General features: G+C 49.0%; 1 protein-coding gene across 1 annotated transcript; it reads left to right on the top strand.

Moving 5' to 3' along the window:
* On the top strand, positions 1-27,174 carry LOC128723297 (synaptogenesis protein syg-2-like). Its single transcript, XM_053817025.1, has 8 exons — positions 1-97; positions 18,810-19,151; positions 20,206-20,316; positions 20,402-20,605; positions 20,691-20,842; positions 22,395-22,539; positions 24,590-24,720; positions 27,097-27,174. Exons 1-8 carry the CDS (start codon positions 25-27, stop codon positions 27,172-27,174), a joined length of 1,236 nt encoding a protein of 411 aa, XP_053673000.1. The 5' UTR covers positions 1-24.
* Positions 27,175-27,566: the final 392 nt, after the last annotated feature.

Raw genomic sequence — 27,566 nt, 5'->3', positions numbered from 1 at the left:
TTCCTGACGACGCTTTTGGCCACGATGGTCGCATGCCCCGGTGCCGATGCGTCCTACTCCGATACGGACGATCTAATCAACGAGCTCGATCGACCGAGTAAGTAATGCAACCGCCGCTTAAAAATGGCTGTGCTCGCAGTCAAAAGCGGCCAATTTTCTCCCGTTATGAGGTGACAAATTGTCTCGACCGGTCATTTGCTGGCAGACGAACGAACGGTTTTCCACACTGAAGAGATTTTTCACCCTCTAAAAACACACACACCCCGAGAAATGCGGTTACTTAATCGGTCGATTAAGCGGTCCGGTGTAGCGCCACGAATTTAATTGTGTTACCCCCAGCGCACGAAAGACGGCTGAATTGGTCGTTTAGAGATCGCTCGAGTGCAATCGACCGACCGACGCGGGGAAAAGTCGACCGACGCAATCGGGGTCGGTTAGTCGAGCGTTGGTCCGAAAATAGCAGCCGCAGTTGAGCTCGTGCTGCCGGTGACGAAACCGGTTATTCTGGGAAGGTGCGATCCTTCGTTAGGATAGCGATCGATAGGATAAGGATCCAGCGTGGAAATGGTGCATTGGAAATGGAGGGAGAGCCAAAAAAAAGCTTACCCAAAATACCTGAAGTAGGTTTCGAATCCTGCTTAAACAACCAAAAAGGGAGTTTTACTCAATCAGCTGGCCGGTAAAGGTCCGGGACAAACATCTTTGGTGAAAGAAAGGAGAGAAAACACACATACTCACACACAGAGCGATAGGGACAGTAATGGGGAGAATGTTGAGAGAGAAAAATCCGCCCAACTTGAAGCTTGATTTATCGACAGGCGAGTGGGATGATGGGCGGTCGAAAAAAGTTCCCGACAAGGTTAGAAGTGAAACACAAACAGAGATAACAGCTTAGAACATCGCCGGAACGACTGACATCTTTGGGCAATCAGTTGACTGGTTTGTTGGAGCGAGTTTTCCGGGAGGGAGTGTGATAAAAACGACCGATTGAGAAGCCGTTGATGCCGTTAACAGAACAGCTATCATCGAATAAACGAGACCCGCATGACAGCATGGTCAACGATGTAAGTCACCGGATCACGCGATGTTGGGGAGAGTTTAATCAAAGCGAAGGGTTTATGCGGTTTTGGCTTTAAACCTGCATGTTTCTTATTTAGTGCAGGATTCTTATCACGTTCTGCCACGTCCAATAGATCATTGTCTAGACGTTGAACTTCTTTCGACGGCTGGCATAATGCGATTATGCGCAGTTACATCAGTTGCTTTGAATCGCAATACTTCCTCAAAGTTTGGTGCAAGTTTCCAAGTTGGCAATGAAAATCGCCAAATAAGAGAACGCTTTCACAAACCAACTGTTTCACAAGTAACAACGAAAATGCACGATACTCTCTCGGTGGCGTTGGATTCGTCGAAATTCCAAACCAAGAAACAATGCCCAACTTCTTCCCCAACAGGACGGGCTTTGTCTTTAAGCTCTTGGCAGTACTCGGTTTGCTCTTTACGAGGAATCCGCGTTAGGCATCCAAAAGTTTGCCACTTTTCGTTCGCAAAGTTTGTCAGCGACTCATTTTAATTGAAATCCCTTCACCAATCCGATCTCGACTGCTTCAATCGCACTAGAAACGAGAGCGAAAGGGAATTCCTTATGCCATTCCGGAAGCGTCCTCGACCAAGGTCAGAAGGTGGAAGATCAACGTCAATCTCCTGCTCGAGGATGATGTAAGCGCTCGCTCTTAAGCGGCTTGGCAGCACATCCACGATGCTCGACTGACCTTAAACACCTCTCAGGGCGTGATCGAGGACCCACCGTCGGTCAAATCATGGCGGATGCTATTAGCAATCATTCGTCCATGGACGTGGGAAAATCCCGAGACTCTGATGAAGCCATTAGTAGACCGAAAACCCCGTCGTACACGCGGGAGATAAACGTGCACTTGCGGTTTGATTTCGTCGTGGCTCGCAATGGAGTTATTACGGCTACGAGAGGCACCATTCGCGGGCCGTGCGGTGGGCATTCGTAATTACGGGCGATTTATCAATAATGTAAGCGGCTTTCATCGAACGAGAACCTCGCTCCAGCCAAAGCTCGAAGGAACACGCCCGTTCAGGCGCCATGTTTAATCCGTTATGACACCGAAAGGGTCCCAAAGGTAGCCTGAAGGGATGTGGCAGTGGCAAAGTCCGCAAGTTGATGCAGAGGTTTGCGTGATTTACTCACGCCTACCTGGCCCGAAGGGAGTCACAAAATGCCGCGCACACGTACATCAACGGAATCAGCGGGTTGCGATAAAGGACACACCCGCAAACAGACACACACCCACACACCGACATCGAGACACAAGTACGCAAGGACATGCTCACGCCGAGGGAAGCCGACGAGAAACGCGCACGTGTACATAAATCAAGCAGTCGCTGGCAACACGGCACTGGCTGACATTTAGCTGCTTGTTTTCCGGAAGCTTTCCACTTTGTAGTACCACCCACCGGTTGGGTGGGTTGTAATTTTTTGGCCTCTGGTTTTTCTCCACCTCTTGGCTTCTTGGCCCGGCTGTCTTTGCGAAGGTGACGATCGGAAGCCCGGTGTGTTTGCAGGCAGGTTTGGTTCTAGTTATTTCTTCTGCTTTTTTCTGGTGTTTGCTTCGGTGTATTATTATTTACGGCACGTTGGAGCTCGCTGAAAGGTGGCTCAGTGTAGAGGAAAAAGTCGAGCGTGATGATGCCCGCGACGACGCCAAGGACAACGCACAAAGTGTTTGGTGGTGGGGTTATTTATGGGAGAGAAATGTTTGATCTCAACCCGCCAGATATGGCCAGACTGGGTGCCGGTTGGGTGGCCTTTTGATCGCGTTTTGCCGGTGTTTCGTTCTGCTTTTTTTGTTGTTTGTTGCATTGCTTCGACCCAGTGCGGGCGTTCATACGCGTCAAAACAAAAGAACAAAGATGGAATCGGGGACAAACTGAACATAAGAAAAAAGGCACCCAACACTAAGATACCAACAAACAACGCGTGAACTGGGGAAAAGTACGCCAAGAATTCCGTCTCGCGTGTGGGACCTACTTTTAAATGCCACCATGAGGGGTTTTGATTTCCTCGGGCGACATATTTCGAGAATCCACCGTCGGTTAGCGTGATATTGCAATCATTGGCGCGGAAACTTCACGTTGCCCGGAAAACGCGATGGTGCACCCGGTTACTAAGTGGGTGGGTGTCCTTTGCACCGGTGCAGCAGAGATTTTGCCACGCAAAAGGACCAACCACCTGCTGTCCTGTTTGCCGGAAACTGCCAAGGAAACTCACGCTCACCTGGCAACGCTCGTCAAGGGTCGCTAAATTTGATTTTCGGTTCCACCGGTGAAGCGATGTAAATTAGAGCCACACTCGGAACCGTTGCTTTCTCGGTCGAAAAAGAAAACATTTCTAAAACCGCCACGTGGGCAAAGCCGCAGAACTACGCTTTGATTAACGTCACCATGCCGACGCGAACCGACAGCAAAGTTTTACATCCAAGTGTGCCAGTTTCGAGTCCGTGTCACCCTGTGGATGTACCGAGAGAATAGGACTCGGTTGAAATTCGTATGTTTCTACCTCACTCATTTTCAGAAACTGTTTGATCTCGGTGCCATAAAACCCTTCCGGAAGCGTGGGTGCAGTGTGTGTGTTTGTGTCTGTGTTTTTCGATAGTTTTTTTTCCATGCCCACCAGACACTGTACACCTGCATGGCTTTTTCTCGGACCGGCGCGCTAATGAGCTGTCAAATAGAGTGCACTGGTGACTTTCCCAACAAACACACACACACCACTGTGGTGCTGCGGTTCCAGGAATCCGTACGCGATGCACTTCGCGGAGATAATTCGGTGTTGGTTGGACTTTTCCGTGCACTCGCGCACGGTTATTTCCAATTTAAATTCCAACTCTGCACAGGCTGTAACCCTTTCGTGCGTCATCCGCAGCTGTGTTGGCTTGCGCGTTTGGGTTTGTGGTGGTCGCGCGCGTGTCTGTTTGTATACAATTAGGGATTAATTCTCGCACCACGACGGTTGTGACCTGCGATGGCAAACGGTAAAGTTTACGCGCCCCCAAGGGGTGTAGACAACTTTCCGACACGATCCGCGGACGCGTTTGTTTGCGCCGGTAAATAAACGCACACCACGGATGGGTGCTGGGTTTTTGCCATCGGCCCACGGACATGCTGAGAAGCGAGACGTCGAAGGAGTTCCGGCGACTTTGCGAACCCTCGAAAGGCCACCCATTTTCCATGCGAGCGCGTGCCGAGATTTTGGATTTTGGATCAATATTTGATGGCCACACGCGCGTCCGCGCGCCAGGGAATTTATCGCCCGGAAGTATGGCAAATTCGTCGGCCGGCCGGGATTAGATGCTGATTCTCGCTAGTGCCGGGCCGGGCCAGTGCTAGGGCCAGCTGCCATGAAGGATGTTTATTTTACGCGCTGCTTCGCCTGCATTGCCAATCCAATTGCTCACGGCTGGTGCACGGGTTTTCCAACCAGCGAGAGAGTTTCCACGGGGCAACAATTCCACGGAATCTTCATTACGCCCAACCTAACTGGCGACTGGCTTGGGAAAGGAATGTTTGCAATGAAATCAAACTAAACCATCGGTTTTGCGTGAAATTGGCAGCATTGATTGAAGGCAAAGTGGTTATGCACCTTTTCGCGTAAACTTCTACTGGCGCGCGTTTGATAAATGTTGCGTACGAACGCCAAGCCAAATTGTGCAATGTTTCCGAAATGAAATGAAATTCCTACCACCAGGGGTTTCGATTTTAGCTCGTGGTTCCCGAGAACCGAGAACTCCCGATGCATTTGCTGTCAAATCCACCATCCCATCGGTGCTCTCGGCACCGATCAATCATGAACACCGGAAAAGCCACCCTTCGCTCGAAGGCACACCACTCGTTGCACAATGTCACACGGTCTCAGCCCTCAGCTGCACCTTCAGCCGCGTTTGCCATTATTCATTCGGCACCATCCGACCACCTGCCGATCAGGTGGCATCCCGACCAGGTTGGGCTAATGGAGCGATCGAACGTCTTGCCCAGCCGGTTCGGGTGCTTTGGCCGATGAATAATATATCCTAATTCTCTTAACATGTTAATTGCAGACTGCATAATAAATCACCCCATGCTTCGTTTGTTTGTTGCTGTGGCCCCAAACCCGGTGAAAGAAGCGTGTTAAAAGCGTGTTTTGTCTTCCCAGTGGAACTGGTGCTTCTATTTGTCTAGTCAAGCAACGCGAACGCGTGAGGTCCTTGCAATTGGGGTCCACCTTCGGGGTTTCGGACGCGCGCCTTTTCGAGCGAAGAGCAGCACAAAAGTGATTCGTTTCGGATGCGTACGGACGGACTGGTACTCCTCTTAATTAAGTTTGCGTAGGGTTTCTCTTTGGACGCGTGCATCCTTACCACAAGAGCCGGTTTATTGGCCGTATCGTTGTTGTGGCCGTATCGTAAGAATGCTGAGATGCTGGGTGGCGTTTTTCCTTGTGAAACCCCCTCGAGGGGTGGCTTTTGCTACTGCCACTGCAGGGAGAAATCAATTCTCGCCCCACGCCCGGAGGAGATCGTTGTCATTCTCGTTGGCAAAAACGGAACCAACCCAGACACGGGGGTCCCAGAACTGAGGTGCTCAACGATGGAGTTGTTTGACAAGGGTACGTGTCTGGCGTTTGCAACGAGCCGCGTAGGGCGTGCGTCTTGCCGGCAGGAAAAGCCATCGTTTTCCGTTGAATTAAGCCGGGCTCGGGTGAAAACAATACATTCGCCTTCGAGCCATGGCAAAGCGAGATTTGTGAAAAGGGCTGCTTGCCTGCTTGTGCTGAGCGATGCTGAGCGCAGAAAGTTTTGCAGCCCTCAGCCGAGGAGAATGAACCACGTGCCGACGTCTTCGGAGGTCGGTCGTTTTGCTGATGGCACACTTTGGCGGCTTATGCTTATGCTGCCGCTTTGGCGCGCGTTCCAACAACTTTGTGACGTTGAAATATTTATCCTGATTTGCAATGCGAGAAAAAGCACTTTTGAACGATTTCCTCCTTTTTCCGATGGTGTGCTTCTGGTAGCGGGCAGCGAGTCGCAGCGAGTTGTCTGCCGATTGCAAATTACTTTCTCCCGGCCAGCGGAACAGCTTGGGCCGTCCTTCGACGATGCATCCTTTCGTGCTGGGTGCGAAGGCAATCTCCGGAGGCAGGTGCAATCCGGTGCAAGTAGTCGGTGTTCTAATTCGCTCACTCAGCGTCCCGGGGTTTTTTTCACTTTCTTAAGGTGAGTCTGCGATAGGAGTTTTTTTAAAGAAGTAGCAAATTTGCCCGATTTCATTCTTGTCGGTGTTCGGTCTTTGCGAATAACTGTAACAAATCATACAATGATAATTATACATTTCATGGAAACATAAAAGGTTTAAACGGAATCCATCAGTTAGTTTGAATATTCAACATTTTATGTAGTTTTACTGATTTTTGTTCTCCTGAAAATGAGGCAAAATAAAAATCATAGATGAATTTTTACGCTCTTTTTCTAAATTTGAAGGCTCCTATCGTTCTGCCTTATCCATGCTTAGTTTCTATGAATTGAAAATTCGAGGTTCATAATAGAGCAAGTTTCTTTAAGAAATGAGAAAAAGGACCATTTTTCATTCTTAGTGGAAGTTGAGATACCTACTGGTTTGTGTTCGAATGATGCGAGAGCAAAGCGACAAATTAATTATACATATATATACAAACATTCATTTTTCGTTAATGGAAGATTTATATTCCAGCTTACCAGCTAAGCTAGTTCACCTGCCTTGGCTCCGAATGCCCTAGAGCAGGATTCAAATCCTGACGGGCACAAAGGACCCTTGGCACCACGAGACGGGGTAACTTTGACCGGCTTTGTCACCTTCTGACGTCTAGTGCGGTTAAGTTGAGCTTTACTTTTGCTCTCTCTCTCTCTCTCTCTCTCTCTCTCTCTCTCTCTCGCACAACCAGCGTGCTAAATGAAGAAAGTAAACCATAAATAAATTAGACTTTATTTCGCCGTCCCATGAATGGGGAGTGATTTATGCGTCTTTTGACTTTCGCGCGACAACGCCCACTCCATTGGATGGAGGAACGGGATGGATTTGCTTCAGAAATAGCCGGAAATTGCCGACCGGGTGGCGTGACTCTCTCTGGGTCTCCCTGAAGGAGTTCTTAGGAAGGGCTCAGATATAAGCCGGAAGCGACAGAGAAAGGTTTCCGTTGATCATGGGGACGACGACTGTTTTACGATTCTGAAAAGTGTGTTAATTCAAGCGATTTGAACAAACTGTTCGACGGGCTGGATAAAAGGACCTTTTTTCGTGAGGAAAAACCACATCAATTCGCTAACTGTATTATCCTTTTTAGTTGAACGTTTACCGTGAAGTGTTTGGTATCATTACACCTAAAGCTCAAGGACTCTTCTTGGGTTTTCTGTTCAAAAACGTTCCTCTTTCCACGTGAATCGTGAAGATGTTGTATGCTCGAGGCAAACCATCCGTGCCTGATGGTGCCTTGTTACGCCTTATAAAAGAAAAGAGGTGCATTAAGGACATCCGACAGCATAAGCCTAGCGGAAAATTCCCACCAAAAACTGCATCAAAATAATCACACCAAGATCTCACAACTCCAGCACATGCAGGTGACAAACCCGCCTGGAAAACGGTCCAAACAACCCCACACACACACAGCAAAAAGGACATCTTCCCGTCACACGTCCACCGAGACCGGACAAACGCATAAGACCAAAGACCAAGCGGACAAAATAAACCATCTCGCGCGCTAGACAATGAGCTAATTGGGCGGTGTTTATGAGCAAGTATGTGCCTTATCGCGGGCTTAGCAACTCCACGCGTGGTTCCAGGCAACTAACTTCCGCCAACCGGATTACGACCGAGCGCATCGTAAGCGGTAACATATGCCGACGGCTCGACGAGCGTTACAACTCCGGTGCACAGATAAATCCTGGCCCGGGTGGAATGGGCGTTCCGAGTTGTCAGCTCACAAACGGCAAGCAGAAGCTTCCGGTTGCCCTCGAGCTGGCTTTCGAGCGCACGATATGTGTGTGTGTGTGTGCTTTCTTTTTTTGCAACCCACTTTTCCAGCTCTATCATGTGTGCCTTTTTCGCTTGTATGCTTCACTCTCTCTTTGCTGCTTTACGCCGTTTTATCACCTACACCCAGTGGGCTCATCTTTTCCCATCATCCGATTCCCTGTTCCGAAACGGCCGACCAGCTCGCTGTACATGTGTGTGGGAGGATTTTCGTTTCAAGTTTTTTCATTTCTTCGTCTTCTTCCTCTCATGTGCTTTCTCGCTGCTTTGCCCCCTGGCGGTTGCTTGTTCCGATCCTTGTCAGAACGTTCTTTTCCCTTGGGCGGCGATGGTACGAAATGAAGCGAAAAGACACCGAAGAAGACGTACCATAAAATCAGCCACCCAACCACCCACTCGGCGATGGGCGGTCGAGTCATTTTTTTTGCTTTCCACGCCGTGTGAAAACGGGACAAATCAAGCCACCACCGCAAACGGTTTCGGTCTGGTGGAGCCTGCAAAAGGGCTCGGAAAAACAGAAAGAAAAACAACATCCCCGGGAAAACATTCGCACACGTACATGTCGTGTTAAAATGGCGTGCTTTTGAAAAAAAAAAACAACCCATGAATGGGCGCACGATGTGCGATAAATAATAAGAGCGGCGGGTGAGAAATAAAAGCGAATAAAAATTGCAACATATTCGTTGGCGTTGTCACACAGCTGGCGGGTTCGGTTTTGGGGTGACCACCGTGGGTCACATTCTGGGCTGGACGCCTCACGGAAGCACAAAAATGTTCACAAAAACCTCCCCCCATTTCAAAGCAACCAAGAGCAGAGGATCGAAAAGCAGAGATGGATGGCCAAAAACACAACAACTCTCCCGCTCGTTTGTGCGTTCGATAATCGAAAACGGTTACTTCGGGAAGCGTTGCGAGCGGTTTGACTTTCCTTGGGTCCTTTCCTTGGCTCGAAGGACTCAACACCGCCAAAGGCTGGGCCTGGGCTCGCGTGGCGTCCCGGCTCACGGTTACAAAGGTGTAATTACTTATCGGACCGGGCGCATCTTAATTTATGCAGCATTAATTAGCATACCCCCCTTAAAAAGGGGTCCTGCCTCGAAACGGGGGGGCCATCTTCCAATTCTGGTGAAAGATTTTATTGGCCTGCCAACAAAACGCCGTTCCCAAGGGCCACACCATCTGATAAGACACGGCTTAATTGATGACCGCGAAACGATGGTGGGGAGGACAAAAAAGGTTCCCTGTGTAATGTACTGTTTTTGGGAGGGATGTGTATTTTTTTTGCTCCTTCTCCACCATTTTTTTTTCTTCTGTTCCCCTTCCGGAGGTCCTTGCGTGGGAACTGCACGAACCTGGCGCTTGTTCGTTGCGATAGCTCGTTTGATGTGAAAAAAGCCCAAAGGGTTTGGTTAAGAAACGTTTCCTAATTGTTTATTGCCGCTTCGGTTGCCGGAGAGTTGCCTTCGGTTGTGTGCGTGCGTGTGTGTGTGCGTGTATTTCCCCAACGCGTGCTAGATTTGCACGAGTAATTGATTTTCGAACGTGCGAGCGAAAAGCGGCTGAAATGAAAACTCCCCAAAACGGCTGCTCCTTCCTTAAAGCCTGGTGTTCGTTGGCTTTCAACAACCCAAAAGGGGGTTAGCTAAGCCCTCGGTGAGTGGGGGTGGGAAAAAAAATATATGTCCTTCGGCTTCGTGGAAACATAACCTCCCTCGTTTTCTCACGTAACGGTGTTTGGAAAAAGGAACCGAATGAAGAGGAAACAAAAAAGAAAAGTGCACTAAATCTCAGGTAACCGCCGATGCGTTCGTTAAAGCCAACTCATTAACGTGCCAGGAGGTGCTAGGGAGGGCCAGCATTTCGCCACCCCCTCGATGGATTTATCCTCCCACACTGAAAAGGGGAAAGTGGCCCTCGTTGCAAGAATATTCGGGTCGTCGCCGTCATCCGGGGCGGATGGTTTTGATGGGAGTTTTGAAGGATGAAAAATTTCCCTCCGATGGAAACCCATTCTAACCACCCCCACGGGTGACCCCTTATCGGTGGCTCTTGATCGGAGACACACTCCGGGCCACTTGACCGAAACACTCGCTCTACCCGCTCGAGCGCCCCAAAGTTGCGAGCAAACAACCCAACGCTGGCAGGCGAAACGAACGAGTGAAACAACGGAGCCCTCACGGAGTGTCCACAACCAGAACCGCTTGCACTTCGCTCAGCTAATGAAAAAACGCCTAATTGTAAACACTGCTGCAAACAAGCTCAATGCAGCGGAAAAAAATGCTCCGTAAAGCCGCCAAGGTTCACTGGGCGAATGAGAAAAATCTTATCTCTCTATAAATTGCTGTAATGGATTTTATTAATCATCTTCATAAGCTATTACGTGCCGAGGGGTTTTGGGTTGGCCCCTCGTCTGCCCAACGTGGTACTCCCTTCTCACTCTCTCTCTCACTCTATCTCTCTCTCTCTCTCTCTCTCTCTCACCGGAAATGTGACGGAATGTCGCCCGTGTTGTGGCGAATGAAGCCCGGTTTGGCTGAAAATGCAACCAACCGTGCTGTCGCGCGGATCACTTTTCGCATGTACCTTACCCATGCCTAGGGGCAGGAAGGTATGAAGGGGCGAAGTGGGAGGGAGGAGGGTGGCTTCCGGAGGAGGGGAGAGGGGGGCTAAAATAAACTTCCGGCGAATTTTTCGCCCACCAAGCGGCGGGCCAAACACATTCCGGTTTTGTGGCCGCGCTACATGACTTTTATTCATGTCGACGTGTTGAGGTGATCCTTTTTTTTTCGTCCTGCTTCTGCATCTTCTTCTTCTTGTTTTCCTTTTTTCAAACCCTCCCTGCCTCTCACCTCACGCACCATTTATCTATTTTTTTTGCTTCATTTCATCGCTTTCATCGCTGTTGTTCACCCGCGCGCACGCAAGGTTCATGAGGAGGGTTTTTCCCTACTTTTCTTTTTTTTTCGTCCTTTTTCTTGCCACACCGCGCCACTGGGCTGTTCCGGTGGCTTGTTTGTGTCTTGTTTTTTACTTTCGGCAGGCGTGTGCTTCGCGGCGATCCTCTCTTTTCTCTCGGATGCTTTCGCCCCCGAAAAGCCACTGACACCGGCTTGTGCTTGTGTGTGTGTTTGTGTGCGGTCTCATTTCTGTGCGCCATACCCCCATCAAATGGAGCCCCCCGTGGGGTGGTGGCGGGGGGTGGGGCCGTTGTCGTTTTACGGAAAATTAAAAGCGTCCTTCCCTCCACGCTCCCAGCCTCCTCCCAACCCACCGAAAAGTGGGACATTTTCCAAAATGGAGTGGTGCGGCACGAGCGTGAGCCGAGGGACACAAAAACTAAACTAAACTTTAGCAGCGGGGTGGTTCGGCGGGCTGGATGTTTTTTTTTCCTTCTTCTTCTTCTTCTTCTCTGCTGGTTGTTGTTGTTGTTGTTGCGAAAGCTTTTTAAACGCCCCCATTGCCGCTCCAACCCTTGCAGCCCTTTTGCTTTAGTTTTTCCGACCCGCGGGTAAATGTGTACGGGTGTATTTGTGTGTGTGTGGTGCCGTCTTCACTCGAGCCCTTTTCAACCCGGCCCTCTCCGGGGATACGGCCATGCATCTGCCCCCTTCCCCCCTCGCTCAAACCCCTGCTCTCTCTCCCACACAATGTTCTGTTGCGAAGGAGCAACACGCTCCCATTTTACGGCCGTGCTTATCGTATGCACTCGGATAGCGCTCGCTGGTCTGCCCTTTTTGCTCCGCTCCTCTATCTCACCCTGGTGGATGGTACAGAAATCATGAATACCGCTACCAACCCCCTTGCATGGTCGGAAAAACCACCCCCCCACGCCACGCCACGCCACTAGATTGTTCGCCAGAGATTATGGTTCCGGCTGCACGTCGTGCACCAGTGGGTGGGGGGAGGGGGGTTGGAGGGTTGTAGTCGCGCCTGGAGGGTGGTTGCATCACGACCGGGCGGTCGATTAATTATTCAAAAGCTCAAATTCATACCCTGCCCGTCGCGAATGGCAATCGGGTGGTGGTGAAGGGAGTCTTTCCAGCCCTTGCTAAAGGGGGTGGTGGGTGGTTTTGGGGATGAATGACTCAACAACGGACAGGGCAGGTCACAGGACACCAAGGGCGGAAGTTCGGCTCACCACCCACCACCACTTCTGCTGGGAAAAACGGTACGGCGTGGGGGTTTGCGAATTGAATGTAAATGAGCTTTCCCCTGGGTTGGCCAGGTACGTGCCGGGTGTGTGTGTGTGTTTTTTTTCGTCTGCACCCATCCATCCACCCACTCGTTTGCGGAGTGACCCCACCAGGAGGGATTGCGTCAACGTAAAATGACCATAGCACTGTTGAAAGTTGGCATTGCTTCCGGTTTTTGTTTGTCTATTAACCCGCAAGCCCCCGGTGGTCGAACTCGATGAGGGGGGTTTTGTGTGTGTGCGGGGGAGGGAGGTTGCTTTTTTTCAAATTCATCAAATGCTGCCAACTCGTATGCAGCAAGGGTAAACAATAGATTATTTTTAACTGTTTAACCCCTCCCCGGAGGCTAACTGACCGGCAGGAAGGTGTTATTGTTTGTATGGGACAAAAAAAAGAAACTAGAACGCTTTGCAGGACATGTGTGTGCGAGTGTGTGTTTGTTGTTGTTAGGATGATTTTCAGCGTTCTATTTGAGTGGAATGCGTAGGGCCAAACAATCGAGCGTAGGGCAGAATGCACGCATTCATCCGAGGGATTGTGGTTCGTTTTATGAGACCAAAGCAACTATCGAAACGCTTTAAAGAGGATTGGTGGGCTGTGTGTGTGGGAGCGGGTGTAAAACCGAAGCCAGAATTAATTACATTTGCTTGTTTGGCCACACATAATGAAGCGCAAATATTGTCGCAGGAAGCGTGATTTCACTAACAAAGTATAAGTAGATTTAAAGCAATTTTTCGTGTCATAAAATCCTCTTTCATTCAACCACCATTGCAGCTCCAAAGTACGCCACGCTGCTCTTTGTAGGGAGCAAGTTGATAAACTTGTTGGAAACAAATGGGTGACGGCAAATTATCGATAACGCCATGTCGCCCATTTTTGGGTGCCGGAAAAAACGCTTGATTTTAAAATGCATTTTTTGTACATTTAAAACAGCTAAATATCAAATTTATTACCAAACAGAAACACGAATGAACGTAAAGACAGCCAAAAATTCATCACAAACGTAGAACGTGAAGAATTAGAGCTGGTGCAGCCGAAACTCCCGTACGCAGGACTGACTGTTCAGCGTACGAGTAATTAAAAGTCATGAAAGCCTTGTCTCTAAGCATAGCAAAGTAGGTCGTGTCACACAGAAGAAGCAGAAGAAGCAACCGAAGCTATGACGTATAAGCAAGAAACGCTTGAATCGTGGCATTCTGTGGAGTTTGTTTTACAAAAAAACGCTTGGCTCGTAAGGCAACTTGCTAGGCGGCCAATCAAGCGTTCGACCCTCAATCGAGTGTGGTAAAGATCGTATCATGAATGCGAACAAGCTTTACCAAAAAACCCCACGAGCTTATCGCGTGTTTCTGGTGCACATTTTTGGCCAGCAAGTGTTCGGTCAGATCCGCTTCGATTCTCATGGTGAAACGCTTCACTGACGATCGAATTTCCCGCCCACAATCAAACCGCAACGCGCGCAACAGTGCGTTGTAAATCGCGATCGCTTGTAACCCGTACCGGGTGTTTTATCCCAACCCGGAAAATTCATCCTCCCCCCACAAAAAGGATACACAATCGTGTACGAGTCCATTGCATTGTGCTGTACAAAAGCACCCACGGGTTTCGGTTTCGGTTGCGGCGATTCGCAAATTGTCGCCATCTTGAGTACGTGAGCAAGCTGGCGTCAAAGCCTGTGGGTGGTTCGAGTCCGAGAATCGAGGCGGAGTGGTTTGTCCTGCTTCTTGGCAGGCTGACCTGACGTTTGTTAGCGCCCGGTTTGGGATGTTGCGGCTCCTAAATGCGGCCAATCGATCGATTCCGGGCGCAAGGATTCGCTCGCTCGGAGTGGAACAGAAAACGAACCAGAATAGACCGCATCCGGTACGGTGTGTTTGGGTCCTCCATCGTCCCGTGGCCATCCCTTCGGAGCAGTTTTACCCACACACACACACTGGCCTCAGCAAGGACCGGGATCCTGCCTTTTAGCGCAGGATATCGATACGGTGCGGCTGCACCCGGAGCAGCTGTAGCAAATCCACTTTTCGTGAAAAACGTGGGGTTGGGTGGAAAAGCCCCCAATTTTCCCACTATCCAAACTCACCGCCTCCTAAAGTCGAACGAACGACGTGCCAACAGCAATGCCGGTGGCGCTTTTCCGCCGGTCGAGCGAGATTATGTGTCCGCACGATCAATAAATTTTGCACCCCTTTTTTCCCGGCTCCTTGGGCTGGTGGCAGGGATCTGGACAACGGGAGGTTTTGCTCGGAAATCGTCGACCGTTTCAACGGGCTTGTTCACTCGGACGTCGCTTTTCTTTTCCACGGGACCTCGGCGCTTCGTACGCTCTTTGCCCTCGGGAAAGCTATTTTTTCTTTCACTCTCGCTGGGCTGGAGGGAAAACTTTTCGACAGGCTCCCGAAGGGCGAGCTGGGAAATTCGGGGTAAGAGATAAAAAAAATATATATATCTATATCCAAGAGGTGGCCACGGGCATTTTCACAGGCGCAGACGGAGAAAATCACCGGCAGCTATCGATGTTGGCCGGTTGAACAAAGTTCGCCCCTTTCCGAGCGTCGACGAGTACGAGCCTTTCGGGAGGTTGAGTTCATTTTGGACGAGTTCTCACCACCACCCACCTCAACCATTTTCCCGTTCCCAGCGTTGGAAAACTCGCAGCGAAAGTGCGCTTGATCGGGCAATGGATTAAACTTGATAAAGGTTAAGACATTTGGCATCGCGGTGTGTGGCAAAAAAACCCTCGAAACCAAGCTGCCGGGAAAACCGGCCTCGTGGTGGGTTTAATATTTGATCGCCGCCCCCCAACGGCGTGTGGGTTTAAATATTTCACACATTTCGCAACCGCAATGATGGGTCCCCGCCCAAACAAGGGACTATTCTGTCTCATCTCTTTTCGTTCCTCTTTTTTTTTGCGCTATTAACGAGCGGAAAAATTCCCATCGCGAAACCGGGCGGTTTGGGCGACCGCAAAGCGACGCGGCAGCAAATTAATGACGAATCGAAATCAATCGATTGGTGTGGCCTCTCGATCCGAGGTCGATTGAATCACGGCTGGCCTGGAGTGGGGTCTCAATTCGACAATCGGGCCTGGGTCGATTCGTTCCACGGACAGCGTTCTGTTTGATTTATGGTGGCTGTGGAGGAAGTGAAAAGAACCAAGTGAGAAGAAAAAAAACCGAAACACCACTCGGGTGGGCCTCGAGAAGGGTAAAAGAAGAAAATCCCCCACACTCACACAAATCATTCGGTCCCATTAATTAAGCGAACCGGCGAACGAGAGCTGAAGAGCCGCCTAAAGAATAAGGGCTCAAGGGAAGGCAAGGTCACCACCGCCCACGACATCCTCCGGATGGATGGATGGATGGCTGGGGGCCCTATAATCAGGTTCATCGATTCTTCACGCCGTCATCGTTGCTGGTTTGTTTGATTTCTTTTCGCGAATACGGCTCGGTCGCGCAGCCGGCAATTAAAAACGGGCCCGCGGACGTGCTCGGGTTGTTCGATGCCGTTCCGGGAAATACGGGCGTAGTTTTCACCCTTCGGTTCGGTTGGGAGGGATGACGGCTGGGTGACTGGGCGCGCGAGAGTCCAAACACACCGGCAAACGCCGAAAAGGTGGTCAGGCCGTTGTTACCTGCGAATGGGGGGTTTTCCGGCATTTCCTCCGAACAGTTTGCCTTCGCCGGAAGTCCTTTTCTGGGTGGGTCGGGGAGAGGCCTTGTAAATATTGATTAACGAGCGCACGGTCGAGCGGGCTTACGAGTCAGAAAAAAGCGCTCGAAGGGAAAATCAAACGGACCCACAGTGCAGGAGCTCACGGGAAAGCCGGAAAACTGGTGCCGTTATGATTATTCGTCTAATTGTAATTTGATTTCGGTGCGCGGCGAAGAGAGACAAAAAAAAACACACAACCCCCGTGACCTTATTTCCGTTCGCTTTCCTCCCAACACCGAATGTGGGTGGGAAAATAAAAAAAAACAAGAGAGGCCCACCCACATTGAGTGGCGCATGTTCACCCGTTCGCCGGGTTTTGGAGCTAGTGTAGAATGTCTGCTAAACGCCCGAGTTTAATGACACACACTCAAGTAAAGAATGCACAAAATAGATGATCAATGCAGTAATGGACTAAATAAGGCACACTAACCGACCGACAGAGGAAAACAATATATCTGCAAGAACAAGGTAACCAACCGGACAGATAGCCGAGTAACATTTCCACCAACGAGTAATTCAAAGTTATGAAAGCCTTTGGCTGAGCTTAGCAAAGTAGGCCATGACATTACGACGTGCTCAATTGTGAGCGGGTCAGTTATAAAGAAGAAGAAGAAGAAGAAGAAGAAGAAGAAGATACAAAGTCAACCATGTTATTAAATAATGCTTCAAACCAATGTTTAAGTGTAAAAAAACGTCAATCTGGAGCTGAATGAACAGAAGCGCTTCAGAAGACAAACTTATCACATTGTGTTTTTAATTCAAGAGCTTTGAATGTCCCTTTGCCCAAGGAAAGGCCTCACAGTCTGTAACAATCCAGTATGGAAGCTCACTTCTAGATTTCCAGCGATCGCCTGTACCAGGAGTTGGCACAGTTTTTATCAAAAGAGCCGGACAGTTAAAATTAGCCTGAAACTGTGGGCCATATGAAACAAATCTTTAAACATGTGAATAAGACGAGGCAGAATGAATGATACAGCACAACTACAAATTAACACTTTGACTGGTTTATATTTCAACAAAATGTGGTTTTTATTTCTGCTTTGAAATAATGTAGTCGAACCGAGGTTCAAATTACGTACAACCAGCAATTATAATAGATAGAGAAAATAATCTTAAATCGTTATAATTGGTTCTTCATAAGGCCAACACAAATTATCTCTCGGGTCCGCGGGACGGACTGTGCCGACCCCTTTCCAGGACGATCAAAACCTTCTGCCGTAAGTAATATGTCCGATCGAGTGACTGAACGACTCCGACTGTAAGCGACTGGTTAGCAACTAATAGCAAAACCCCTTTTCTATTACACCAGGTTTCCGTTGCAAAACGTTCCGAGCGGAAAATGCAAACGTTTTTGCTTACGCCCATTCACGGAAAGTCGTGTTGGAAGTGAAAATTGGCCATTCCTATTTCCGAGAGCACTTGGCGCGCTTGGGGGTGCGCTTATTTTCCATGTGCATTTTTGAAGCGCGAAACTGACGAATCTTTCGACATGAGCGAAACACCGATCGAAACGATCGAGCGCGCGCGCGCACACTAATTGCATTTCCGGAAAGGGCGCAAAATGTTCCCCACTTCTAGAAAGAACGAATCAACGCCATCAGCTGTTGCCGAGCTACGCTCGAGTGGTGTTTTCTGCCGGCATTTCCATCGAACAATAACCTAGTCCCGGAAGCAAAAACGCAAAAAAACGGGTCATTTTTCTTGCTGCAAAAGCCACCACCTCATTTGCGTCGGGTCAACAGCATCCGTGGTGAGCTTGTCGAGCTTGTCGCGTGGTGGTGCAGAAACCGGAAAAGGGATGTAAAATTGCAAACCTCACCCCCGTGCCTTCGCACCACCAGCTGGAAAAGGGTCGTCGGTTGGGAATAAATAAACGAACTCTCAGTCTCGGTACGGATCGAAGGGTGCTTGCAGCAGCAGCAGCAGCAGCACCATCGTTTGCCGTTCGTTTGGCACAGGTGGCGTTTATGAATTGATGATGGTCGCTTTATCAGCGGTTGGACGTGTGGGTGGGCCGGTGCTATGACGTGAGGGCGCCATAGCAATAACAATGAAGTGTAATAAAATAAAGTTCAAACGGTTGGAAACGCAATCCGTGCAATCTGCTCCCGGTCGGTGGGGGAGGAAAAGTGAATGAAAATTATCTGCTCGAAAGCGTACACCCCATCCCGAAAGGGGTTGCGGGAAAAAAAAAACATCGACACCGTCGAGTCGGGTAGAAGCGTGTAGAAATTAGTCACCCAAATGAGCCGTTTCGCCGTGTGGGAAAATTTGTTTCATGTGCAGCCATTTTCACGAAGCCTTTCTCTACTTTCACCCCCTTTTCTCAGAGAGTTACCCCATCTGGTCTTAAGCCACAAACACACATACATAGCTATCGGCTTATCAGGTGCGGGCTGAATGGCTCCCGGAGTCCTTTCAAACCCGGAACGGAAGCAGTGGGTTAGTGGCCGGAAAAGCCATCAACCGGCCTCCAGATTCACCGAGCTTCACCGGTTTTGGGGTTTCCTTGGCTCCACACCGAGCCCATGAAGCTTTGTCGTCCTTTTGAATGGCCAGCACATCGAGGGGGTTCGTAAATCGTGGCGCACTTTCGAGGCGATAAAATCATCGTACGGGAAATTAAAGTTATTGACACAACGCTGATAAGCGGACGTTGGGACGTTATCTAGTTCCCAAGAACAGGACACGTATCACTGCTCGATCGAAGAGAACCCCTCGGAAGGGATTTGCCCTCCCCCAGGTCGCTTTGTGTCGCTCAATCAAATTAACCACTTTATGGGCCCCGAATAACGCCAGGGTTTTCGACCCGTTCCACTCTTTTCTCGCTTTCAGTTCCCATCACGACCGTCAGTGGAGTGCTGGGCAAGCAGGCCAGCCTGCCCTGCGACATAACGCCGCTCGAGCGGGACGATGCCGTGTACATGGTGCTGTGGTTCAAGGAGGACGACAACGAACCGCTCTACAACTTCGACGTGCGCGGCCGCCAGGTGGCCCAGGCTCGGCTTTCCTCCTCCGAGAAGTACTTCGGCAAGCGGGCCTTCTTTCGGGCCACCACCCACCCGGCACAGCTGCTGGTCGACGAGATTAAGCTGTCGGATGAGGGCATGTACCGGTGCCGGGTGGACTTTCGCAACTCGCCCACGAGGAATCTCAAAATTAACTTCACCGTCATAGGTACGTGCGGGTTACTGGGCGTCTCCATCGGGCTGGGCGAGCCATCCGTTTTAGGGCAGGAACGGGTTGTCCGTTGTTACGTTAATCACGTGCTTATGAACTTATGAGCGCATTGTTTCCCTGTGATGTTGCGACGAGAAGTGAATGTAGCGTGCCACGTGTTTTCCCATTATGCTGCAAGCGCGTAATTGAAGTAATTGGACGTGGATGGTGCTTTGGTATTTTTCATAGCAACTTGCAACGTTCGGTTTTGTAAAAGATGTCTGCTTTTGTTAAACTACTTAGGCCCCAACTTAGGCTCTTTCAACGAGCCGATGGATGGCTCGTCACTACCTTTTCTTGTTTTGTTTTCTTTGTTATCTGTCATATATGTTTTGTGAAGGAAAGTTGAGGCTTTTTCTCGTTTTCCTATAATCAAAATCATGGAAATAAGTTCAATCGCTATAAACCTATACAAAATGCTAAGCTCAATGAGGGCTTTGTTTTGAGATGCTTTCCATTTCAACACCAGGTCCATATCCTGCATGGTGATTATTTCAAACAAAACTGCACAAAAGCTTCCTAAACCCCTTGACCAACTTTTCTTTATGCTCAATTTTGTCCATCAAATCTCTTAACCTGCTTCATCCGAGCATCGTAACACCGTTGCACTTTAAATTAAATTCGTGATTAACGTACGGCAGCAATAGCAAAAACATAACGAAACACCCGGGCCTTCGCTCATCTCGCTAATTATCATTTCCATCCCCACAACGGGAGGTTATGGCATTAAATCAAACCAATGGAATCCACGGCCCGTTTCGCTGCCATAGCGAAGTGGCCATCCGGTGTAAACGAACGGCGATACTTTACGCCATCACCGGTTTTATTGCTTGCCATAAACTCGAACCAAACTCCCCCACGAGCACGATGTTCCTCCGATTTTCTCACCCGAAAAATGGGAACTCGGAACCCAATAAAGGCCCTTCCGGTCGCAGGACCGCAGGTGGTCACAGGACGCCAAACGGGGCCACGAATTTCATCCCATCCATCCCATCCGATGTTCGTTTCACAGTGCCACCGGATCGACCCATTATCTATGATTCGCGGCGCCGGGAAAAGGCCAACACGGTCGAACCGTACAGCGAGGGCAGCGATATCGCGCTGATATGCGAGGTGAAAGGAGGTAAGTCACACGGTGATGGGTTTGATCGATCGTTCACCACCCGAACCGGGGTGATCAATGTTTCCCAATGTCCTCCTTGCCACAGGACGACCGCGACCGAACGTTACCTGGTACCTGGACAACAGCGTCATCGATGAGTCGTTCGAAACGCGCCCGGACGGGACGACGGTCAATCATCTGTCCTACCCAAACATCGGTCGGCAGCATCTGGACGCACGGCTCATGTGTGTCGCGAGTAATACCAACCTGACGCCGCCCAACAACAAGGTGGTTGTGCTGGACGTTAACCGTAAGTATGGCACACGATGGGATGCATTCGGCGTGTTGGCCAACTAACGCTCTGGTTCATCTTCTTTCACCGTCCGAAACCGCAGTCAAACCGGTGGCCGTACACATCATGGCCAAGGAGAAGTTCGTCTCCGCGGACAAGCGGTACGAGATCGAATGCAAGAGTTCCGGGTCGCGCCCAGAGGCGGTCATTTCGTGGTGGAAAGGCACTCGGATGTTGAAGCGGATGACGAAGAATGTAAGTATGACGGTGGGTTTGCAGTTTGAACGATCGGGTTTTTGGCTAGCAAACGGTACGAATCAGAACGGTTGAATCAGAAAGACCAAAGCGTGAGCTTTTGAGGGCACACGAACATGTCCACCATTCGAACTACAGCTCCCGTGGTTGCTGAAGTGTTTTGAGGGAATTGCTTTTTGAAGGACATTTCGTACGAAACCGCACTACAACGTTGACCCTGGCTCGGTTTTGTGGCGTGCCTTTTGATGTGATAATTGAAGGAAAAATGCCCTCCCGGGATGCTGGAAAAAGGGACAAACGTCGCGCGAGTTTCCGCACCGTGCCGGTAAATAGAAATTGGTAAATATTAATTTTAAATCAAACCCCACAACGGCCACGCACCGGTGTCGGATGGCATTTTCTCGCACACGATAATTGTACGCGATAATTACGGACGGTGCGTGATTTCGAAACCGCCCAGTGGCCAACGGAATGGAGGAAATAATTAGCGAAACCAATCGGCATTAATTATTCATCAACAATTTCTCGATAGCCATTATCAGGCGCTGCGAGTGGGTTTGCTGTTTTGGCCGTGGCATCATCGTGCGTTTGGGATGCTGCTGGTTTTTGTGTTTTTGGGGACGGTCCTGTTGGCCACCCCCTCTTAACAATGTTTCGGGACCCGCGGCTGATATTGTTTGCACCGGTGGCCTGTGTGAGTATTGCGTGCGCACGTGATTAAGCATGCGTATATTATTGGGCATCATTATAGCCGCTATTTGCTCGATCCGGTGCCGTGCACGTGAAATAAATCATTGCACAATTTGGTGCGCAGGAAACGCGGTAAATGCAAGGTTGATTATACCTTTTTTTCGGCTACAAGACCGGCGGCTAATATTCATTATCGCAACAACGCTGGCCGCTGTGAGGTCGGGAAAATGACATTCCACACGCGCGGTTTGACGTTAGGATTTAAATCAAAATAGCCTAGTTTATATCGTTAGTTCAAGTGCTCGATGGTGTTATCTGCCACGTGAAGGTTAGGCTTTTTTTTCGGACTCTTACTTGTTCGATGGGTGGTGGGGTTTGATAAAACATTTATTACAATACACAAAAGAAATGCCGGCTCCCCTGGGTGTATGCAATTGGCGAAAGTAAATGAATCAGACCGTTCGTTGACAAGCGAATTTATATGCTCATTCCCATTATGACGTAAGCGCACTGCAGCAGAAGCAAGGAAAAACTGCTGACGGTCGCGCCTCCATTGCCACACACACACACACCCAGGGTGGCCACACTTAGTTGCAGCTTGATCCAATACAAAGTATAAATAGAGTCGAAGATCGTGTCAGCCCGGTTTTGCAGCAGTAATGGAACCCGAAGTACCCGCCGGAACGTGATTGCAATGTATAATGTTTCTTATATTTTCCCGGCTTTCCCGGGCCTCGGCTAGGTGGCTGGGTGAAGAGCGAAACAACACTCGAATGGCCTCACTTTCACGAGCTTTTTCTCCTTCTTCTTCTCTTCCTTCTACCATTCTGTTTCTTTTTTTTTCTCTCTCTTCCATTCGCAGTTTTCCGACAACGGCAACCAATCGCTCAGCGTTATATCGTACACGCCGACGGTGGACGACGATGGCAAATATTTGACTTGCCGGGCCGAGAACCCGCTCATCCCGGACAGCGCAATCGAGGACAAGTGGCGACTGGTGGTGCATTGTAAGTAGCCCTGGACGTACAGTACGCCTTCACCGGTACGGGTGGTGGGAGGATAGCTTTACGAGCGCGGAAGAAAATCCATTCAAACATTTAAATGGAAAATTGCTTCATCCGATGCCTAGAGTCGATGGACCCATGGGCAGGGATTTTCCGAACCGTTGGAAAACTCCCCGTTTATAGCGGGGGTGGGCCTCGTTTCAACCACCCCACTGCACTGCACGCTGAGTGCTCGAGTCTTACTACCGTGCAAGACCCCCGTGCACGTCGAGAAGAGAGAGAGAGAGCGAAAAATGAGCAAATCAACAAAAGAAGCGAAAAACAAAAAAATTATGTTCATCTCCCCGTGGCCCCTGATTGAGTCGGGCCGAGATGGACGCATCCGCGGGAATGAATCAATTGAGCCGGCAAGACGAGGCACCGTAAAATGCGCGGGAAACAACCCCCTCCCAGAGCCCAGGCCAGAGGAAATTGAATTTCATTTACAGCCCAAGAACAACATCCTATCAGTTTTATTCGCTTTCCTTCGTTTCGATCGCTGGGCCGATAAAAACGGGTCGCTCATTTGCTGGAGGCAGAAAGCAGAAAACCAACGAAAAACTAAACGAAAAAGACCTTCCTGTGTGCGCTTTTACTGCGGCCAATAAATGCTAAACTCCAACTAAGACGCCATCATCACTATTCGCGGTGCGGTGCCCTTAAAACCCACCCCAATGGGATGGCCTAATTGAGACGCAACCATATAAATCGGCCATCGGAAACGACCCCCCGGGGCGAGCCGTCTACCAAAATCGCGAATGGAAGCCCGAAATCTAATAAATACTGTAGCATAAAGCGGGAAATTAACTTATTTCGCTTGGGCTTCCCACACCCACTCCCACTCGGAAAAGTTGCCATTTCCATCGAAGGAGGAAGCGGCCATTTTTTTTGCAATGTTGCTTTGTTTGCCATCTTTCTTTTTTGCCTGTGTGTGTGGGTGGGTGAGGGTCTTTTTTCTCCTTTATTCTTTTTTTTTATGCCATTCGTTCAAGTTCTCCATTTTTATCACTACCCCAGTGCTTGTGTGTGTGTGTGTTTGGGTAGGGGTTTTTTTGTTGTTTTTCTCCCCAAGCATGTTGCTCTGCTATTTATGTTTCGTGCTCGCCGTGTTTATGCAACCGTGAAATGATAAAAAGCAGACACTTGAAATTGTCCTTTCGAGAAGTCTTCTCTCCAGCGTCGAGTATCTTTTTAACTTCCGTTTCGTTCGGCTTCCCGCCACTTAACCCCAGCGGACTTGCAGAACCAGACTCCTTCTGGGCTGGCGATCCTTCCGAAGGTCTTCGGTCTTCGATTGCATGGGTTTGCGACGAGGTGAGAGTTCGCCTACTGAGGTGGGTCGTAAATAAATACGAATGGCAACAGCATCGAAAGAAGCGCACACAAACACACACATACACAACGACAGCCGAACACAAGCGATACGAGCGCCAACGACAAGTAGCCCGTAAAACTTGTCTCCTTATGGCCTGCTAGATCCGGCGGCCAGGAAACCCTCGGTACGCGAATGGGCGCTGTAATAAAAGCCATCACTGACATGCTGCGTAGGCTACGGGTTTGAGCAGCAGACTCACTGACTTCGGTGGAAAAAACGACCATCCACCATTTGCATCCATTGCGTCCGATCGGTGGTGTCTTTCGCCTGAAAGGAGGTTTCAGGCATTCGATAGTGAAGTGGCAGATTAAGCGAGAAGTGGACTTACTGGTAAGATTGTACCTTACGAACAACCTTGGTGCCTTGATTACCGGATGATTTTTACAACTAGTTCGCGAAACAGTGGGGAGTAGTTTTCTGATGGTGGCGTCGAATTCGAATCTTTGCAGACTCGTGACTTTTGGCTGGACTGAGGTGTTTGTTATAGATATTTGATTTTTTTCGCTGTTTTTTTGTTTTCCATCATGGACTCGGGAAGGAGGTGAAATGCAACTCTTCGGTGGTTTTATTTTGCCTCCAGCCAAAAGCCATCAAAGACGCACCGTCATTTTGTACCCGTTTTTTTGCTTTCCTTCACAGACATGCCGATCGTGACGCTCAAGATGGGTTCATCCCTTAACCCGGACGACATCAAGGAGGGCGACGACATCTACTTCGACTGCCACATCCAATCGAACCCGAAACCGTACAAACTGGCCTGGTATCACAACGTAAGTATGATGGTGGTTTTTGTTCCATTTTCCAGGCCCCCAACAGGCAGTCCCAAAAGGCTGCAAGGACTCGCGTATCCATAAAACGGCATCGAAGCCCCATACACGAGTGGGAGCCCGCGGTCCTTTCGAAATCGCTCGCTCAGCAGATAAAAAAATGGACCCCCTTGGCCGTTTTTCCGACTATTCGGTGTGCTTGGATGGAGGGTTTTTTTCTTTCTTTTGCCCCCAACACTCCCAAGAAGGATGCTTTCGTGAGTGTGTGAGAGAGCGTGAGTGTAGCAGATGATGGACGTCCGCGACCAGTGGGGACGATTCCTTGCAACCGCACGAAGCACACGAAGGCGTTGTGGTTTTTGATTTGCCTAACCACCAGAAGGATTGGTTGTAAATGGGATTTTGCGCACCGGGCGTGTGTTGCAAATGAGACCGGAGAATTGCGTGCTTTATTGTTATGTAGAAAACTGTTTTATAGCGCCCACGCATTGACAGCCGCTCAGGTTCACGTTCTAGCAATATTGTGGAACGCTTGTTGGTATCTTCAAACCCGACTTATCCGTGTTCATCAGATGATACGCCGAGAACAACAAGGAAATAGTCAATTTGGTTCCATAAACAAAAACTAGACAAAACAATGGAAGGTACGGCGCAATTTATCTCATCGTCGAGAAAGGTAAAATAATTCTGGAATGTTGGCCATTTTATTGGATTAATGCATATAATGATGTTATTCAATAGAGTGGCAGAGGGAACGAAATCTTCCTTAATAATCCAAACATCCTATTGATGCTGATTCCGAATCACGATTCAAACTGGGAGAGCGATAAACTATTGGAACGAACTCCGTGGATACTGATAAACGAGTCATATGATTTGAGCCACCTACTGAATTAAATTCAATCAAGCTTGCATTGCTGAAAATGCTATCTAATTGGTAGAAACAACTTCAAACAATGCCTATTGGAAGGCTGGGAAACTGTGAGATGTAATTCAACTGCTTTTGTAAATATACAAAGGAATAGCGACGTAAAAGCGGGTTCGTTCGGAAACATATTTCACCACATTCGAGTTTCGTTTGATTTGAATTTCTGTGCATATGTGCAAATATTCTCGATATTTGTTAAACAACAACAAGCTGTATTATGATTTTTTGTGGCTAATATGATCCGCAGTACTTGGAACTATTTATGGCTAATAAACAGTACAGCTCACTAAATAAGATAGCTGTGTAGACTCGATTTGTGTAATATGCATGTGCTAATAGCCATTTTGTATTACGCTTTAACTCTTCAACGAGGAATTGAGGAATTCTTAACGTCACATCGCTCCAAATGTACTGAATTCAAATTTGAATGAAACCTCATAGGCATGAATAGCTACAGCAAAAGTGCATGTTAGTCAATGATACCTTTTTATAAGCTTTATGATAGTATTGCTCACGACTTGAATACGTCCCAAGTTAAGCAGAACCGGATACCCGGCTTATTGAAGTGCATGCTTTGGATTGCTTGCAATATCTAAGCGTTTGTAAGCAGAACGGCTTAACTTCACTGCAATACTTTTAGTTTCTTTGTTTCATTTAGTCGCAAGTCTTTAATGGAAAACTAAATGCAACATGTTTCGCTACGAAGATCATCTTTTCCACCGTAAAAGTGTCGTTTCAGTTGAAAGGACAACTCAGTAACTCTAGTGCAGTATTGTACATCAACCCGAGACGAGTATGAAAGCAAAGCAAATAATGCCCCTATAACAATCCAAGTTCATTAATTTAGCTTCAATTTCTTTGCTTTAAGTTTACGCACATTTCTATACCTAAACTATGCGTTTGCAATGCGACCAACTACCGCGCCAACAACGCTGCGTTCATTGAAGATTCCACTCAATTACGTCGGGCATTAGTGGCGGAACATTTTTGAAGCACCGCCATGAATCAAACGACGGCTCGCGCCCGCCGGGATGAGGTTTATTGTTTCTCGTCGTTTCAGCGCACGCTCTTGAACTTTCCCATTGCACAAGGCTGCGCCTGCGGCTGTGTGCATTGGGCTTGCATTGGTGCATCACCGTCACTGGGAGGTACATTTTTGCTTTCTTCTCGCATTTTTTTAATTAGTCAAATGGATGCCATCGAAGCGCTGCCGTGCCACCTACAACCATCCCACACCGGCACTGGCCACCGTTCACGGAACCGGTGGAAAACTTACGGCTCGGGCTCTTCATTTACATTTTAATTTGCTTGATTACGGCGATACTTTATCAGAACGAAGTTTTACTGTGTTTTTTTGTTGCTACCCGGTGCCTCCTCACCCTGCTTGTTGTTTGCGTTGGCGTTTCCACGGGCAACACTGGGTCCGGTTTTTAGGTGTCAACTTCTGCCAGGCTTCCGGTGCCCCACCGGATGTCGGATGTTCGCGTCCCATGGGCATCTGCTCCGCGTGGTGGCTGCTCGATCGGTGACGTTGTTATTGTTGTTTCGCTTCAACTTTTCGCACCGCGCTTTCAGCGTTGGGGGATAATTTTAAGTTTTTCCCGCCCACGCCCGGTGCGCGGGACCCTTTTTTGGACAGAACTTTGATTAATGATATTCCAAATTTTTGCATCTCTCCTCGCCCTGGTGGGCTGGCGTAATTAGGCGCTGATAATAAGTTTTAATTTCTTACTCCTGGCCGCGGGCGGTTGGACGGATGCTTCGCCGGCTGGGAGATTGCTTTCTCTAATCAAGCCGATACCGGAAGTGAGGAAACGCAACACCCAGGGACGGACAATAAAGCGGTATTGAGGCATTGTTTGGTTTAGTAGCTCGTTTCGAGGCCTTCCCAAATGAGCCTTCCAGGGTTTACTGCCCACAA

Source organism: Anopheles nili, chromosome 2 (assembly GCF_943737925.1).
Source record: "Anopheles nili chromosome 2, idAnoNiliSN_F5_01, whole genome shotgun sequence".
NCBI lineage: Eukaryota > Metazoa > Arthropoda > Insecta > Diptera > Culicidae > Anopheles > Anopheles nili.
This window is presented reverse-complemented; position numbering and strand designations above follow the sequence as displayed.

What these genes read in the sequence shown, in the direction of transcription:
- LOC128723297 (XM_053817025.1), top strand. Translation starts at nt 25, where the DNA reads ATGGTCGCATGCCCCGGTGCCGATGCGTCCTACTCCGATACGGACGAT. An exon ending in GTGGCGACTGGTGGTGCATT is followed by an intron (nt 22,540 to 24,589) that starts GTAAGTAGCCCT and finishes TTTCCTTCACAG; the next exon opens with ACATGCCGATCGTGACGCTC. An exon ending in AACTGGCCTGGTATCACAAC is followed by an intron (nt 24,721 to 27,096) that starts GTAAGTATGATG and finishes AACTTCTGCCAG; the next exon opens with GCTTCCGGTGCCCCACCGGA.